The following is a 16,555-nucleotide window of genomic DNA, read 5'->3' on the forward strand; positions in this document are numbered from 1 at the left end:
GGATTATAAAACAAAACAAAATCCTTACATCAAGAATGCACCCTGGTGTGTTATGGATGTGGGTGAAATGAAATGTCTGGAATTTGCTTTAAAATATCCTAAAATAGCAAGAAGGAAAAGAAAAGTGGGAACTGGAATGAGATTGGAGAAATGTTGACAAGTTCTTCCAGTGGGATGATGGGTGCATGGGGATTCATGGTATAATTCTCTCCCTGCTTTTTGTGTATATGGGAAATTTCCATAATGAAAAGTTAGAGGTCGGGCACGGTGGCTCATGCCTGTAATCTCAGCATTTTGGGAGGCTGAGGTGGGTAGATTGCTTGAACCTAGGAGTTCAAGACCATCCTGGACAACATGGTGAAACCCCATCTCTACTAAAAATGCAAAAATTAGGCATGGTGACAACATGCCTGTAGTCATGTTGAGGCACAAGGTTGAGACATGAGAATGACTTGAACCCAGGAGGCGGAGGTTGCAGTGAGCCAAGATCGCACCATTTCACTCCAGCCTGGGTGACAGAGTGAGACTTGGTCTCAAAGAAATTTTTAATTTTCTTTTTTTTTTTTTGAGATGGGGTCTTGCTCTTTTGCCCAGGCTGGAGTGTAGTGATGTGATCTTGGCTCACTGCAAGCTCCACCTCCCGAGGTCACTCCATTCTTCTGCCTCAGCCTCCAGAGTAGCTGGGACTATAGGCACCCAGCACCATATCCGGCTAATTGTTTGTATTTTTAGTAGAGATGGGGTTTCACCGTGTTAGCCAGGATGGTCTCAATCTCCTCACCTCGTGATCTGCCCACCTTGGGCTCCCAAAGTGCTGGGATTACAGGCATGAGCCATCGTGTCCGGCCTTAATTTTGTTTAATTTTTTTCTTTTTTGAGAGAGGATCTGTAGCCCAGGCTGGAGTGCAGTGGTACGATTCCTGCTCACTGCAGTCTCTACCTCCTGGGTTCAAGCGATCCTCCCACCTCAGCCTCCTGAGTAGCTGAGACCACAGGCATGTATCACCACACCTGGCTAATTTTTTCCCTTTTTCTAGTGGTAAGGTCTTGCTATTTTGCCCAGGCTGGTCTTGAACTCCTGAGTTCAAGCAATCTTCCCATCTCAGCCTGGGAGTAATCCCAAAGTGCTGGGATTACAGGTGCGAGTCACTCTACCCAGCCTCAACTGTTTTTCATGACTCCACTTTTTTCTCCCCTCTTGGAAATGAGTAGTCTTTGAGGGAATGTCTTTTTTGTCTCAATCTCTGGTTTCTTTGCTCAGTGCACCTGTGTTTGGGGCTTTGTTGATCTCCAGGCCTTTTTCAGGAGCGTTGTCCCTGGAGAGCAGGATGGGAGCTGATGGCTTCTCAGCATCTTTTAACTCAGTTTAAAGATGACTATCAACAACATCTAGTCAGCATCTGTTGCTCTCGGCAGCTGGGACTTCATTTCTTTTCTCTTTCTCCACCTCTCTAACCTCTTTAAGACTCTGTCTTTGTCATGGGTACAGCATCACCTGTGTGGCCCTTAGGCTCTCTTACTTACATGTGATCTGCATATTATGTCTTTTCTTCAGGGCTTCTCAACCAGGGGGTGACTTTGTCCCCCAGACAACATGTGTCCATGTCTGGAGATAATTTTGGTTGTTGCCGCTGGAGGAGGTGGTGCTACTGGCAGCTAATGGGTAGAGGCCAGGGATGCTGCTAAACACCCTACAATGCCCCGGACAACTCCCACTAAGACAAAATAATGATCCAGCCCCAAAGGTCTATAGTGCTGAAAGTGAGAGACCCTGATTCCATCTTAGAGATCATCCAAGCACACTTGGCCAAATTGTTTTTGCTACTGTCCCATGAAGAAAAGGCAGACTCATGACTGATGGCAACATCGATGGGAATTTTGTTTACCTCTTCTTTGTGGACTTTGGGATACGATGACTTACCATTTGTGCAAGTTGTGCGTTGCATACCTCCAGGGGGCGCCACCCACATATATATGAAAATGCCACCCCAGGAATTGCACAGTACATAGTCTACATGGCAATAAGCAGTTGCTCTGGTTTTGGGGTTGTCCTGGGGTGCTCTGGAACTGGGAGGAACTTTATTTCTGGCCATTGGAGGCCCTGAGCATGACATTGAGTATCCTTTCAAGAAAGGAGAAATGTTGAACAGAGAGGACCTCATTTTTATAACTCTTGACCATCATCTAGTTACAGAGCATCCACTTTTCACCCCTGGGCCATATCCATTTGACGGATGAAAAATCAAATTATAATATCATGGCTTATACTTTTGATAGCTTCTGCCCGGAACATGGCGGTAACAGCTTCTCATTTTCAATTGATTCATTGGGGGAGAAAATATACATGGCTGCCCTAAGACTTTCTATGACACACAATTTGCTTGACGGGATTTCTTTAGTTTCTGTAGCATAACTTATTCTAACTGGTCCTCAATCACTTTGCAATAAAACCTGAGATTGTGAAGATGTTCATTGTCATTACCAGTGACGGAGCAGTAAGTACAGAGTTCTGGAGAGGAAAGGAATCGAGAGAGTTAAACTAGCAGAATGAGCCGCTAACCCTCAGAACTGCTTTTAATCTTGGTGAGAACTGAGGGGAATTTTGACAGGGTTCAGGGGGACTGCGGGGAGTGGGGCTGGGAAGTGGCTGTTTGCACGTGTGGTCAGCAAATCCAGTGAGGGGTCCATGTACTGTGGGCAGCCCCACAGATGGAGTTGGGATTGCCCTAGACTGAGTACTGGGTCATCAGTACTCAAGATATCGAGGCCCAGGCTGGTGCAGGAGATACATTGCACTGCTTCAGCCTTTCTTCTATCGCTCCTTTCCAATGACAGTCCCCGATTTTCCACCGAGGAGTCACTAGTCCCCCACGACATGTGTGCGACTGGCCATTCCCCACCCTGATGTGGAGCTGGGACATGTGGTCCCAGCCTGGATGTTAGTATCCTTCCACCACCCTGGCCACAGTGATTGGGTCTGAGAAGCAGATTAGCCAAAGGAGAAACAGTCTTGGAAATTTCATGTTCATGCTTAAGAAAGTAAAATGGAAAGCGGGGGGAGGGTGAGGGGTCATTCTGATGATATAGTTTTAGGACCTGGATGTAGCCACACCTGTAGCTGTCAACTCTGTGCCATAGTATTGCTTTTTTTTTTTTTTCCTTCAACTTTAAATACTTTCTAAAGTCAAGGTCTTGCTATGTTGCTTAGGCTGGTTTTGAAAACTCCCTTTTGGGGGGATGCTTTCACTGCTTCACTTCCTTTCTATGACAGCTCAGGGAATCAGAAGAAAAGGGAGATGATTTTTTTATTTGTTTGTTTGTTTGAGACAGTGCTTGCTCTGTTGCCCAGGCTGGAGTGCAGTGGTGCAATCACAGCTCGCCACAGCCTTGATATTCTGGACTCAAGCGACCCTCCTGCTTCAGCCTCCTGAGTAGCTGGGACTGTAGGTGGGTACCAACATGCCCAGCTAATTAATTTTTTTTTTTTAGAAGTGAGATTTCACTATGTCACCCAGGCTGGCCTCAAACTCCTGGGCTCAAGTGATCGCCCTGCCTTAGCTTCCCAAACATGCAGGTGTGAGCCCCCACACCAGTCAACGCCATGGACTTATGCTCCTGGTGTCCCCCTACGCCCTGACCAATGATCCTCCTGCTTCAACCTCCCAAAGTGCTGGGATAACAGATGTGAAGCAGCATGTGTGGCCCACATAGTATTCTTATGGGTTAAATTGAGTCCACCTCAAAACATGTTGAAATCCTAAATTCTAGTAGCGCAGAATGTGACCTTATTTAGAAATAGAGTTATTGCGGGCCGGGCGTGGTGGCTCATGCCTGTAATCCCAGCACTTTGGGAGGCCAAGGCGGGCGGATCACCTGAGGTCAGGAGTTTGAGACCAGCCTGACCAACATGGAGAAACCCCTTCTCTACTAAAAATTCAAAATTACCTGGGTGTGGTGGTGCATACCTGTAAACCCAGCTACTCGGGAGGCTGAGGCAGGAGAATTGCTTGAAGTCAGGAGACGGAGGTTGCATTGAGCTGAGATCGTGCTATTGCACTCCAGCCTGGGCAACAAGAGTGAAACTCCGTCTCGAAAGAAAGAAAGGAAGAAAGGAAGAAAGAAGGCAGGAGGGAAGGAAGACAGACAGAGAAATAAAGAAAGAAAGAAAGAAAGAAAGAAAGAAAGAAAGAAAGAAAAAGAAAGAAAGGAGGAAAGAAAGAAAAAGAAATAGGGTTATTGCAGATGCTATTGATTAGGATGAAGTCATCCTGGAGTAGGGAGGGCCTAAGTCAAAACTGGTGTCCTTATAAAAGAGGAGAGGACACGCCAAGTCACAGAGACACAGGGAAGAAGACCATGGATTGGACGGAAGATTGGACTGATGCGTATGCAAACCAAGAAACACTGAAGACTGCCAGGAGACCACAGGAAGCTAGGAAGAGGCAAGGCAGGACTCCCCGACAAGTGCAGGAGGGAGCGTGGTCCTGCTGGCACCTCTGTTTCAGACTGCTGGCCACCAGAGCCACAAGACAATCAATTTCTCTGGTTTCAAGTCACCCAGTTTTGGTACTTGGTTGTGGCAGCCCTAGGGAATGAATATAAGTACTTTCTCTTTTTTTTCTTTTTTTGAGGTGGAGTCTCGCTCTGTTGCCCAGGCTGGAGTGCAGTGGCGTGATCTCGGCTCACTGCAGGCTCCGCCTCCTGGGTTCACGCCATTCTCCTGCCTCAGCCTCCTGAGTAGCTGGGACTACAGGCGCCGGCCACCACGCCCAGCTAATTTTTTGTATTTTTAATAGAGACAAGATTTCACCGTGTTAGCCAGGATGGTCTCCATCTCCTGACCTCATGATCCGCCTGCCTCAGTCTCCCAAAGTGCTGGGATTACAGGCGTGAGCCACCACGCCCGGCCGAATATAAGTACTTTTAAATTAACTCTCCTCTTCTCTCCATCTTCTTCTAAATCATCATTTTCGCCTAAGCAACAGCTAGGGTCTAATACGGATGTGATGACTCACTTCAAAGTGGGGGAAGCCCCCATGTGCACCCAAAGCTCCTGCTGCCTTGGCCCTGGCTTCAGATACTGGACCATCATTGTGGAGGCTTGCTGGAGATCTGAGCCAGGACACCATTCTCGGTTGCCTTTAAACAAAGGCTGGTGCTCGCCCAGGCATGTAAGCTCCACCGAGGATCTATTTGGAAGGCAGAATTCTGAGATGACCCCTTAGGTTCTTGCCCTGGATAAATGCCAGGTGTAATCTCCTCTCCCCTGGAGTGTAGGCAGGACCCGTGGCTTGCTTCTAATCTATACCTATGGAAAAGTTGAAGGGATTTTGCAGACGTAACTAAGCTCCGAATCCATTCACTTTGAGTTAATCAAAAGGGAGATTATTCAGGGTGGGCCTGACATCTTCAGGTGAGATCTTCAATGAAGGTCTGGAGGAGAGAGACTCCTTCCTCCTGGTTTTTGGTTTTTGTTTGTTTGTTTTTGACATGGAGTCTCACTCTGTTGCCCAGCCTGGAGTGCAGTGGCACGATCTCGGCTTACTGCAACCTCTGCCTTCTGGGTTCAAGTGATTCTCCTGCCTCAGCCTCCAAAGTAGCTGGGATTACAGGCGTGCGCCATCATGCCCGGCTAAGTTATGTAGAGACGGGGTTTCACCATATTGGCCAGGCTGGTCTCGAACTGCTGACATCAGGTGATCCACCTGCCTCGGCCTCCGAAAGTGCTGGGATTACAGGCGTGAGCCACCATGCCTGGCTGGTTTTGACGAAGCCAGCCACATGAGTTCCACAGTTGCATGAAAATAAATTCTGCCAACAACCATGTGAGGTTGGGAGAAGACCCCAAGCCTCATATGAGACACTAATTCCAGCCGACACCTTGATCACAACCTTGTAAGAACCTGACAAGAGGACACAGCTAAAGCTGCACCCCCAGACTCCTGACCCACAGGAAAGAGAGGTAATAGATGGGTGTTTTAAGCTGCTAAATGTGTGTTGATTTGTTATGCAGCTTAGAAGATGAATACATCATTCCATTTTTTAAAAATCATAAGCTAATCACACCATTCGATATCTTTTTTTTTTTTTTTTTTTTTTTTTATACAGAGTCTCACTCTGTCGCCCAGACTGGAGTGCAATGGCGCAATCTTGGCTCACTGTAACCTCTGCCTCCCAGGTTCAAGTGATTCCCTTGCCTCAGCCCCCCAAGTAGCTGGGACTACAGGCAAGCACAACCACACCCAGCTAATTTTTATATTTTTAGTGGAGATGGAGTTTCACCATTTTGGCCAGGCTGGTCTCAAACTCCTGACCTCAAGTGACCTGCCTGCCTCAGCCTCCCAAAGTGCTGGGGTTACTAACATGAGCCACCGCACCCGGCCTGACACACCATTCAACTTTAAGGAACTTCCAGGTGCTGTGGTCACGCCCCTCTTGTGTGGCATGCAGGTGGGGAGAGATGGGTTGGAAGATGACTGGATGGGGGCATGGAGCTAGGTGAGAAGAGGAAAAGTGTCTTGAAGGAAGTAAGTCCCTTCAGATAAGGGAGGGAGAAGCTTGATCAATATGCAGACTTTCACAGTCCTTCAGTCCTGGGGATATTGGTGGAGAGACAGGTCTTGCCTTACATTTGAGAGTTACCATCCCAGGCAGAGGCCCTACTTCCACCTTCTTGCAGGTGGGGCTGGCGAGCAAATACTTAGAGGAGAAACGAACACCCTTTGTAAGCATGTGAAAAGTTTCTGGAGTGGAGAGATGATGAAGCAGGATATTTGGAGTCAACAGCCAAAGTTTTTATTTTATTTTTTATTTTTTATTATACTTTAAGTTTTAGGGTACATGTGCACAACGTGCAGGTTTGTTACATATGTACACAAGTGCCATGTTGGTGTGCTGTACCCATTAACTCGTCATTTAACATTAGGTATATCTCTTAATGCTATCCCTCCCCCTTCCCCCGACCCCACAACAGGCCCCAGTGTGTGATGTTTCCCTTCCTGTGTCCATGTGTTCTCATTGTTTAATTCCTACCTATGAGTGAGAACATGCGGTGTTTGGTTTTTTGTCCTTGCAATAGTTTGCTGAGAATGATGGTTTCCAGCTTCGTCCATGTCCCTACAAAGGACATAAACTCATCATTTTTTATGGCTGCATAGGATTCCATGGTGTATATGTGCCACATTTTCTTAATCCAGTCTATCGTTGTTGGATATTTGGCTTGGTAACAAGTATTTGCTATTGTGAATAGTGCCATTATAAACATACGTGTGCGTGTGTCTTTATAGCAGCATGATTTATAATCCTTTGGGTATATACCCAGTAATGGGATGGCTGGGTCAAATGGTATTTCTAGTTCTAGATCCCTGAGGAATCGCCACACTGACTTCCACAATGGTTGAACTAGTTTACAGTCCCACCAACAGTGTAAAAGTGTTCCTATTTCTCCACATTCTCTCCAGCACCTGTTGTTTCCTGACTTGTTAATGATCGCCATTCTAACTGGTGTGAGATGGTATCTCATTGTTGTTTTGACTTGCATTTCTCTGGCCAGGGATGATGAGCATTTTTTTCACGTGTCTTTTGGCTGCATAAATGTCTTCTTTTGAGAAGTGTCTGTTCATATCCTTTGCCCACTTTTTGATGGAATTGTTTGTTTTTTTCTTGTAAATTTATTGGAGCTCATTGTAGATTCTTGATATTAGCCCTTTGTCAGATGAGTAGATTGCAAAAATTTTCTCCCATTCTGTAGGTTGCCTCTTCACTCTGATGGTAGTTTCTTTTGCTGTGCAGAAGCCCTTGAGTTTAATTAGATCCCATTTGTTAATTTTGGCTTTTCTTGCTATTGCTTTTGGTGTTTTAGACATGAAGTCCTTGCCCATGCCTATGTCCTGAATGGTATTGCTGAGGTTTTCTTCTAGGGTTTTTATGGTTTTAGGTCTAACATTTAAGTCTTTAATCCATCTTGAATTAATTTTTGTATAAGGTGTAAGGAAGGGATCCAGTTTCAGCTTTCTCCATATGGCTAGCCAGTTTTCCCAGCACCATTTATTAAATAGGGAATCCTTTCCCCATTGCTTGTTTTTGTCAGGTTTGTCAAAGATCAGATGGTTGTAGATATGTGGCATTATTTCTGAGGGCTCTGTTCTGTTCCAGTTGTCTATATCTCTGTTTTTGTACCAGTACCATGTTGTTTTGATTACTGTAGCCTTGTAGTATAGTTTGAAGTCAGGTAGCATGATGCCTCTAGCTTTGTTTTTTTGGCTTAGGATTGACTTGGCAATGTGGGCTCTTTTTTGGTTCCACATGAACTTTAAAGCAGTTTTTTCCAATTCTGTGAAGAAAGTCATTTGTAACTTGATGGGGATTGCATTGAATCTATAAATTACCTTGGGCAGTATGGCCATTTTCACGATATTGATTCTACCTACCCATGAGCATGGAATGTTCTTCCATTTGTTTGTGTCCTCTTTTATTTCGTTGAGCAGTGGTTAATAGTTCTCCTTGAAGAGGTCCTTCACATCCTTTGTAAGTTGGATTCCTAGGTATTTTATTCTCTTTGAAGCAATTGTGAATGGGAGTTCACTCATGATTTGGCTCTCTGTTTGTCTGTATTGGTGTATAAGAATGCTTGTGATTTTTGCACATTGATTTTGTATCCTGAGACTTTGCTGAAGTTGCCTATGAGCTTAAGGAGATTTTGGGCTGAGACAATGGGGTTTTCTAGATATACAATCATGCCATCTGTAAACAGGGACAATTTGACTTCCTCTTTTCTTAATTGAATACCCTTTATTTCCTTCTCTTGCCTGATTGCCCTGGCCAGAACTTCCAACACTATGTTGAATAGGAGTGGTGAGAGAGGGCATCCCTCTCTTGTGCCAGTTTTCAAAGGGAATGCTTCCAGTTTTTGCCCATTCACTATGATATTGGCTGTGGGTTTGTCATAGATAGCTCTTATTATTTTGAGATATGTCCCATCAATACTTAATTTATTGAGAGTTTTTAGCATGAAGGTTGTTGAATTTTGTCACAGGCCTTTTCTGCATCTAATGAGATAATCGTATGGTTTTTGTCATTGGTTCTGTTTATATGCTGGATTATGTTTACTGATTTGAATATGTTGAACCAATCTTGCATCCCAGGGAGGAAGCCCACTTGATCATGGTGGATCAGTTTTTGATATGCTGCTGGATTCGGTTTGCCAGTATTTTATAGAGGATTTTTGCATCGATGTTCATCAGGGATATTGGTCTAAAATTCTCCTTTTGGTTGTGTCTCTGCCGGGCTTTGGTATCAAGATGATGCTGGCCTCATAAAATGAGTTAGGTAGGATTCCCTCTTTTTCTATTTTTTGGAATAGTTTCAGAAGGAATGGTTCCAGCTCCTCCTTGTACCTCTGTTAGAATTCGGCTGTGAATCCATCTGGTCCTGGCCTTTTTTTGGTTGGTAAGCTATTAATTATTGCCTCAATTTCAGAGCCTGTTATTGGTCTATTCAGAGATTCAACTTCTTCCTGGTTTAGCCTTGGGAGGGTGTACGTGTCGAGGAATTTATTCATTTCTTCTAGATTTTCTAGTTTATTTGCATAGAGGTGTTTATACTATTCTCTGATGATAGTTTGTATTTTTGTGGGATTGGTGGTGATATCCCCTTTATCAATTTTTATTGTGTCTATTTGATTCTTCTCTCTTTTCTTCTTTATTAGTCTGGCTAGCGGTCTATCAATTTTGTTGATCTTTTCAGAAAACCAGCTCCTGGATTCATTGACATTTTGAAGGGTTTTTGATGTCTCTATTTCCTTCAGTTCTGCTCTGATCTTAGTTATTTCTTGCCTTCTGCTAGCTTTTGAATGTGTTTGCTCTATGCTTCTGTAGTTCTTTTAATTGTGATGTTAGGGTGTCAATTTTAGATCTTTCCTGCTTTCTTTTGTGGGCATTTAGTGCTATAAATTTCCCTCTACACACTGCTTTGCATGTGTCTGAGAGATTCTGGTACGTTGTGTCTTTGTTCTCGTTGGTTTCAAAGAACACCTTTATTTCTGCCTTCATTTCATTATGTACCCAGTAGTCATTCAGGAGCATGTTGTTCAGTTTTCATGTAGTTGAGTAGTTTTGAGTGAGTTTCTTAATCCTGAGTTCTAGTTTGATTGCACTGTGGTCTGAGAGACAGTTCGTTATAATTTCTGTTGTTTTACATTTGCTGAAGAGTGCTTCACTTCCAAATATGTGGTCAATTTTGGAATAAGTGTGGTGTGGTGCTGAGAAGAATGTATATTCTGTTGATTTGTGGTGGAGAGTTCTTTAGATGTCTATTAGGTCCGCTTGGTGCAGAGCTGAGTTCAATTCCTGAATATCCTTGTTAACTTTCTGTCTCGTTGATCTGTCTAATGTTGACAGTGGGGTGTTAAAGTCTCCCATTATTATTGTGTGGGAGTCTAAGTCTCTTTGTAGGTCTCTAAGGACTTGCTTTTTGAATCTGGGTGCTCCTGTATTGGGTGCATATATATTTAGGATAGTTAGCTCTTCTTGTTGAATTGATCCCTTTACCATTATGTAATGGCCTTCTTTGTCTCTTTTGATCTTTGTTGGTTTAAAGTCTGTTTTATCAGAGAGTAGGATTGCAACACCTGCCTTTTTTTGTTGTTTTCCATTTGCTTGGTAGATCTTCCTCCATCCCTTTATTTTGAGCCTATGTGTGTCTCTGCACATGAGATGGGTTTCCTGAATACAGCACACTGATGGGTCTTGACTCTTTATCCAATTTGCCAGTCTGTCTTTTAATCGGAGAATTTAGCCCATTGACATTTAAGGTTCATATAGTTATGTGTGAATTTGATCCTGTCATTAAGACGTTTGCTGGTTATTTTGCTCATTAGTTAATGCAGTGTCTTCCTAGCCTTGTTGGTCTTTACAATTTGGCATGTTTTTGCAGTGGCTGGTAATGATTGTTCCTTTCAATGTTTAGCGCTTCCTTCAGGAGCTCTTGTAGGGCAGGACTGGTGGTGACAAAATCTCTCAGCATTTGCTTGTCTGTAAAGTATTTTATTTCTCCTTCACTTATGAAGCTTAGTTTGGCTGGATTTGAAATTCTGAGTTGAAAATTTTTTTCTTTAAGAATGTTGAATATTGGCCCCCACTCTCTTCTGGCTCCTAGAGTTTCTGCCAACAGATCAGCTGTTAGTCTGATGGGCTTCCCTTTGTGGGTAATCTGACCTTTCTCTCTGGCTGCCCTTAACATTTTTTCCTTCATTTTAACTTTGGTGAATCTGACAATTATGTGTCTTGGAGTTGCTCTTCTTGAGGAGTATCTTTGTGGTGTTCTCTGTATTTCCTGAATTTGAATGTTGGCCTGCCTTGCTAGGTTGGGGAAGTTCTCCTGCATAATATCCCGCAGAGTGTTTTCCAACTTGGTTCCCTTCTCCCTGCCACTTTCAGGTACACCAATCAGATGTAGATTTGGTCTTTTCACATAGTCCCATATTTTTTGAGGCTTTGTTCATTTCTTTTTATTCTTTTTTCTCTAAACTTCTCTTCTTGCTTCATTTCATTCATTTTATCTTCCCTCACTGATACCCTTTCTTCCAGTTGATTGAATCGGCTACTGAGGCTTGTGCATTTGTCACGTAGTTCTCGTGCCTTGGTTTTCAGCTCCATCAGGTCCTTTAAGGACTTCTCTGCATTGGTTATTCTAGCTAGCCATTCGTCTAATTTTTTTTCCAAGGTTTTTGACTTCTTTGCCATGGGTTCGAACTTCCTCCTTTAGCTCGGAGTAATTTAATCATCTGAAGCCTTCTTCTCTCAACTCATCAAAGTCATTTTCTGTCCAGCTTTGTTCCATTGCTGGTGAGGAGCTGCATTCCTTTGGAGGAGGAGAGGCACTCTGATTTTTAGAGTTTCCAGTTTTTCTGCTCTGTTTTTTCCCCATCTTTGTGGTTTTATCTACCTTTGGTCTTTGATGATGGTGACGTACAGATGGGATTTTAGTGTGGATGCCTTTCCTGTTTGTTAGTTTTCCTTCTAAGAGTCAGGACCCTCAGCTGCAGGTCTGTTGGAGTTTGTCTGGGTGTCAGCAGTGGAGGCTGCAGAACAGCAGATATTGGTGAGCAGCAAATGTTGCTGCCTGATTGTTCCTCTGTAAGTTTTGTCTCAGAGGAGTACCCGGCCATGTTAGGTGTCAGTCTGCCCCTACAGGGGGTTGCCTCCAGTTAGGCAACTCGGGGGTCAGGGACCCACTTGAGGAGGCAGTCTGTCCATTCTCAGGTCTCCAGCTGCATGCTGGGAGAACCACTATTCTCTTCAAAGCTGTCAGAGAGGGATATTTAAGTCTGCAGAGGATTCTACTGCCTTTTGTTTGCCAATGCCCTGCCCCCAGAGGTAGAGTCTACAGAAACAGGCAGGCCTCCTTGAGCTGTGGTGGGCTCCACCCAGTTGGAGCTTCCCAGCTGCTTTGTTTACCTACTGAAGCCTAGGCAATGGTGGGCGCCCCTCCCCCAGTCTTGCTGCCACCTTGCAGTTTGATCTCAGACTGCTGTGGTAGCAATGAGTGAGGCTCCATGGGTTTAGGACCCTCTGAGCCATGCGTGAGATATAATCTCCTGGTGTGCCGTTTGCTAAGACCCTTGGAAAAGTGCAGTATTAGGGTGGGAGTGACCCGATTTTCCAGGTGCCATCTGTCACCCGTTTCTTTGACTAGGGAAGGTAATTCTCTGACCCCTTGCACTTCCTAGGGTGAGGCAATGCCTCACCCTGCTTGGGCTCATGCTCGATGCGCTGCACCAGGTGTCCTGCACCCACTTTCTGACATTTCCCAGTGAGATGAACCCAGTACCTCAGTTGGAAATGCAGAAATCACCTGTCTTCTGCATCGCTCACGCCAGGAGTTGTAGACTGGAGCTGTTCCTATTCGGCCATCTTGGCTCCACCCCCGCTGTTATGATTCTTACACAGAGTCCTTTGCTTTCCAGCAGCCTCCTCTTCCTCCATTTTAGGTTGGAATCCCTCTATTTTAGTGGCCACTGGGATTCTGAAATGACCAGGTCTTTGTCTCAGAGACCTCACACATGCTCTTCCCTCTGCCTGGAACACTTTTCCTTGCTCTGGTCCCCTGAGATCTTTTTCAGCTCAACTGCCCCATGCTCAGAGACCCCCTTTCTCCCTCTCTAGTTTGAAGGCAGTTTACCCCTGTAGTCTGTGCCTGAAAAACTTGTTTTCCTCCTTGATGCCTCCTGAGTTGTCACGGGATGTATGTGCCAGTTTGGGTGTCTGGTGTCTGTCTCCCCGACTGGACTGCATGCTCCTGGTGAGCTGGAGGGACTGGACTAGCACAGGCCAAGGCCCTCGGGCTGGAGGGAGCAGGGCAGAAGGCACAGGCAAAAGGCCTTTGTGATCCGGAAGGAAGTGAAGGAGAGGGAGAGAGATGAGAGAGGCTGACAGAAGATGGGCCAGGGGCCAGGCTGTGTGGGATCTTTTGGGCTACAGAACGACATTTCAATTCTTATGTAAGAGAACCAGGACACCATTGGAGGGTATGAGTCACCTCATCTAACTGAGCTCTGTAAATGTCAATGTTTTATTATTTTTATACAATTATTTAAAAGTGATTTTAGTTATTTACATTTTTATTTTTATTACTTTTTCTTTTTTTGAGACAAAATCTTGCTCTGTAGCCCAAACTGGAGTGCAATGGCATGATCTCGGCTCACTTCAACTTCCACCTTTTGGGTTCAAGTGATTCTCCTGTATCAGACTCCCGAGTAGCTGTCGTTATAAGCATCTGCCACCACGCCCAGCTTATTTTTGTATTTTTAGGATAGGCGACGTTTTACCATGTTGGCCAAGCTGGTCTTGAACTCCTGACCTCAGGTGATCCACCCGCCTCAGCCACCCAAAGTGCTGGGATTACAGGGGTGAGTCACCATGCTTGGCCTTATTTACTTTTTTAAAAAAGATCAGGCCAGGAACGGTAGTTCATGTCTCCAATCTCAGCACTTTGGGAGGCTGAGGCGGGATGATCACTTGAGGCCAGGAGTTCAAAACTAGCCCAGGCAACATAGTGAGATACCCCCTGCCCCAATTTCTAAGACAATGAGAAAATTAGGCATAGTAGCTTCTCTGTATCCCCAGCTACTGGGGAGCCTGAGCTAGGGAGGACTGCTTGAGACCAGGAGTTTGAGGCTCCACTGAGCTGTGATTATGCCACTGAGCTACAGCCTGGGCAACAGAGTGAGACCCCGGAGCCGCCCCAGCCTCCCTAAAGCTGACCGAGTTTTTGCTTCTTATCACAGGGAATAACTGACGCTGGGGCTTTGATGGGCATCGGGTGAAATGGGCAGAGTGACGCTTACCTGGCATGGCAGTGAAGTGGGACGGGGAGGTCATTGTGACAAGGGGCGGCATGAGGTACTTGGCCTTGACGCCCTCCCCGGCCAGACGGTCCCTGTTGGGGGTGTCCACATCCTGATCGTAGTCCCAGCGGAAGCCCTGGAAGGAGATCGGCAGCAGTTGTGAGTGCTCTTCTTCCCTGGGAGGGGGTGGCCGCCCAGCAGGACAGGTGGTGGCAGCAGCAGCTGGAGGGCACCGAGCCATGTCATCCCACGAGCACCTGTCATGCACTCCTCACAGAGTTCTTGGGTTTCTCCCTCTTTAGTCCGTTGTTGAACAAAGTCCACATTAATAATTCAACCCAGCTCTGTTGTGGGACAACAACCTGGAGTGTAGCAAGGTGCTGCATATTTGCAGGACAGTATGAAAGCATTCTGGGGATGGATGGGGGATATGGCTGTAGAGTGTGGTGGATGCACTTGACAGCACTGAATTTTTCCTTTGAAAATGGCTAAAATAATAGATTTTGTATGTATTTTACAACAATAAAAAATCAAACTGGCCGGGCATGGTGGCTTACACCTGTAATCCCAGCACTTTGGGAGGTCAAGGCGGGTAGAACATTTGAGGTCAGGAGTTCAAGACCAGAGTGGCCAACATGGAGAAATCCCATCTCTACTAAAAATGCAAAAATTAGCCAGGCGTGGCGGTTCATGTCTGTAATCCCAGCTACTTGGGAGGCTGAGGCAGGAGAATTGCTTGAACCCGGGAGGCGGAGGTTGCAGTGAGCAGAGATTGTGCCACTGCATTCCAACCTGGACGATGGAACGAGACTGCATCTCCAAAATAAATAAATAAATAAATAAACCACATGAAATATTTTGGACTCTTATACTAATTCCAACATTTTGAAGATCTGGGGAGAACAAACTAGATTGGTGCTTTCCTTGGCTTAGTATGTTCTGTTTTTAGAGGGAGAGCAAATTATTGCTCACCAGCACTATTAAAATAGCTACAACAGGATGGGCATGGTGGCTCACACCTGTAATCCCAGCACTTTGGGAAGCTGAGGTGGGAGGATCGCTTGAGCCCAGGAGTTCAAGATGCCAGCCTGGGCAACATGGTGAGACCCTGACACTACCAAAAAATACAATGACAACAACAAAAATAGCTAGGTGTGTTTGTGTGCATCTGTAGTCCCAGCTACTTGAGAGGCTGAGGTGGGAGGATTACTTGTGCCCAGGAGGTTGAGGCTGCAGTAAGCCATGATTATGCCACTGTACTCAGCCTGGGTGACAGAGTGAGACCCTGTATGGAAAAAAAAATTAAAAGCTGCAGTGGACTCAGTGATCATGAGGCCAGGCACTGTATACATATACATCATCTCATTTAACTTTTTCTCTTGTTTAAAATTATTTTTTCCTCTAATCCGCATGTTGATCGACATTTTTTTTAATCCTAGGAATTAGTTGAAAATTTTGCATAAGAATTAAAAATTGCCTGGCCTGATGGCTTACACCTGTTATCCCAGCACTTTGGGAGGCTGAGATGAGAGAATCACTTGAAGCCAGGAGTTTGGGCCTGTCTGGGCAATAAAGCGAGAATGCAACTCTATAAAAAAATTAAAAAAGCTGGGTGTGGTAGGGTTCACCTGTAGTCCCAGCTACTTGGAAGACTAGGTGGGAGGATTGCTTGAGCCCAGGCGGTAAAAGCAGCAGTGAGCTATGATTGTGCCATTGCACTGCAGTCTGGGTGATGGAGTGAGACTCTATCTCTAAAATAAATGAATAAAATTGTGGTATAATATATGCAACATTTATCATTTTGTGCATCTGAAAGTGTACAATTCAGGGACATTTTGTACATTTATCATGTTGTGCAATTATCACCACTACCTAGTTTCAGGGCTTTTTCAACACCTCAGTTGGAAGCCTCATATCCATTCAGCAGTCACTCTGCATACCCCCTCCTGCAGCCCTTGGAAACCTCTCGTCTACTTTTATCTCTGTCGATTGGCTTAGTCTGAACATTGCATATAAATGGAATTCTACAATATATGACCTTTCATGTCTGCTTCTTTCACTGAGCATATTTTCAGCGTTCATCCATATCACAACATGGATAAGTTTTATTTTCTTTTTAGACCCTATCTAAAAAGAAAAAAAAATTGTGAAACAAAAACAAAAAGAAAAAAATATATAGGATGGAGATCAGATGAGTCCTGCAAAGTTTAT

At 44.9% G+C, this 16,555-nt stretch overlaps 2 protein-coding genes across 9 annotated transcripts in view; one reads left to right on the plus strand and one right to left on the minus strand.

Annotated features, from left to right (window-relative positions):
- The window catches only part of LOC107966601 (ectonucleotide pyrophosphatase/phosphodiesterase family member 7-like), a 31,431-nt gene extending 15,418 nt beyond the window's left edge, over positions 1–16,013 (minus strand). For all 3 annotated transcript variants that reach the window (XM_054656538.2, XM_054656539.2, XM_063816883.1), the window contains exon 1: positions 14,345–16,013. In XM_054656538.2, coding sequence (XP_054512513.2) covers positions 14,345–14,585 — 241 coding nt within the window. In that variant the 5' untranslated portion in view covers positions 14,586–16,013. The remainder of the gene's footprint in view (positions 1–14,344) is intronic.
- The window catches only part of LOC736669 (uncharacterized), a 188,406-nt gene that overhangs the window by 131,698 nt on the left and 40,153 nt on the right, over positions 1–16,555 (plus strand). The window lies entirely within an intron of this gene.

The sequence above is a fragment of the Pan troglodytes genome, chromosome 7 (assembly GCF_028858775.2).
Source record: "Pan troglodytes isolate AG18354 chromosome 7, NHGRI_mPanTro3-v2.0_pri, whole genome shotgun sequence".
In the NCBI taxonomy this organism is placed as follows: Eukaryota; Metazoa; Chordata; class Mammalia; order Primates; family Hominidae; genus Pan; species Pan troglodytes.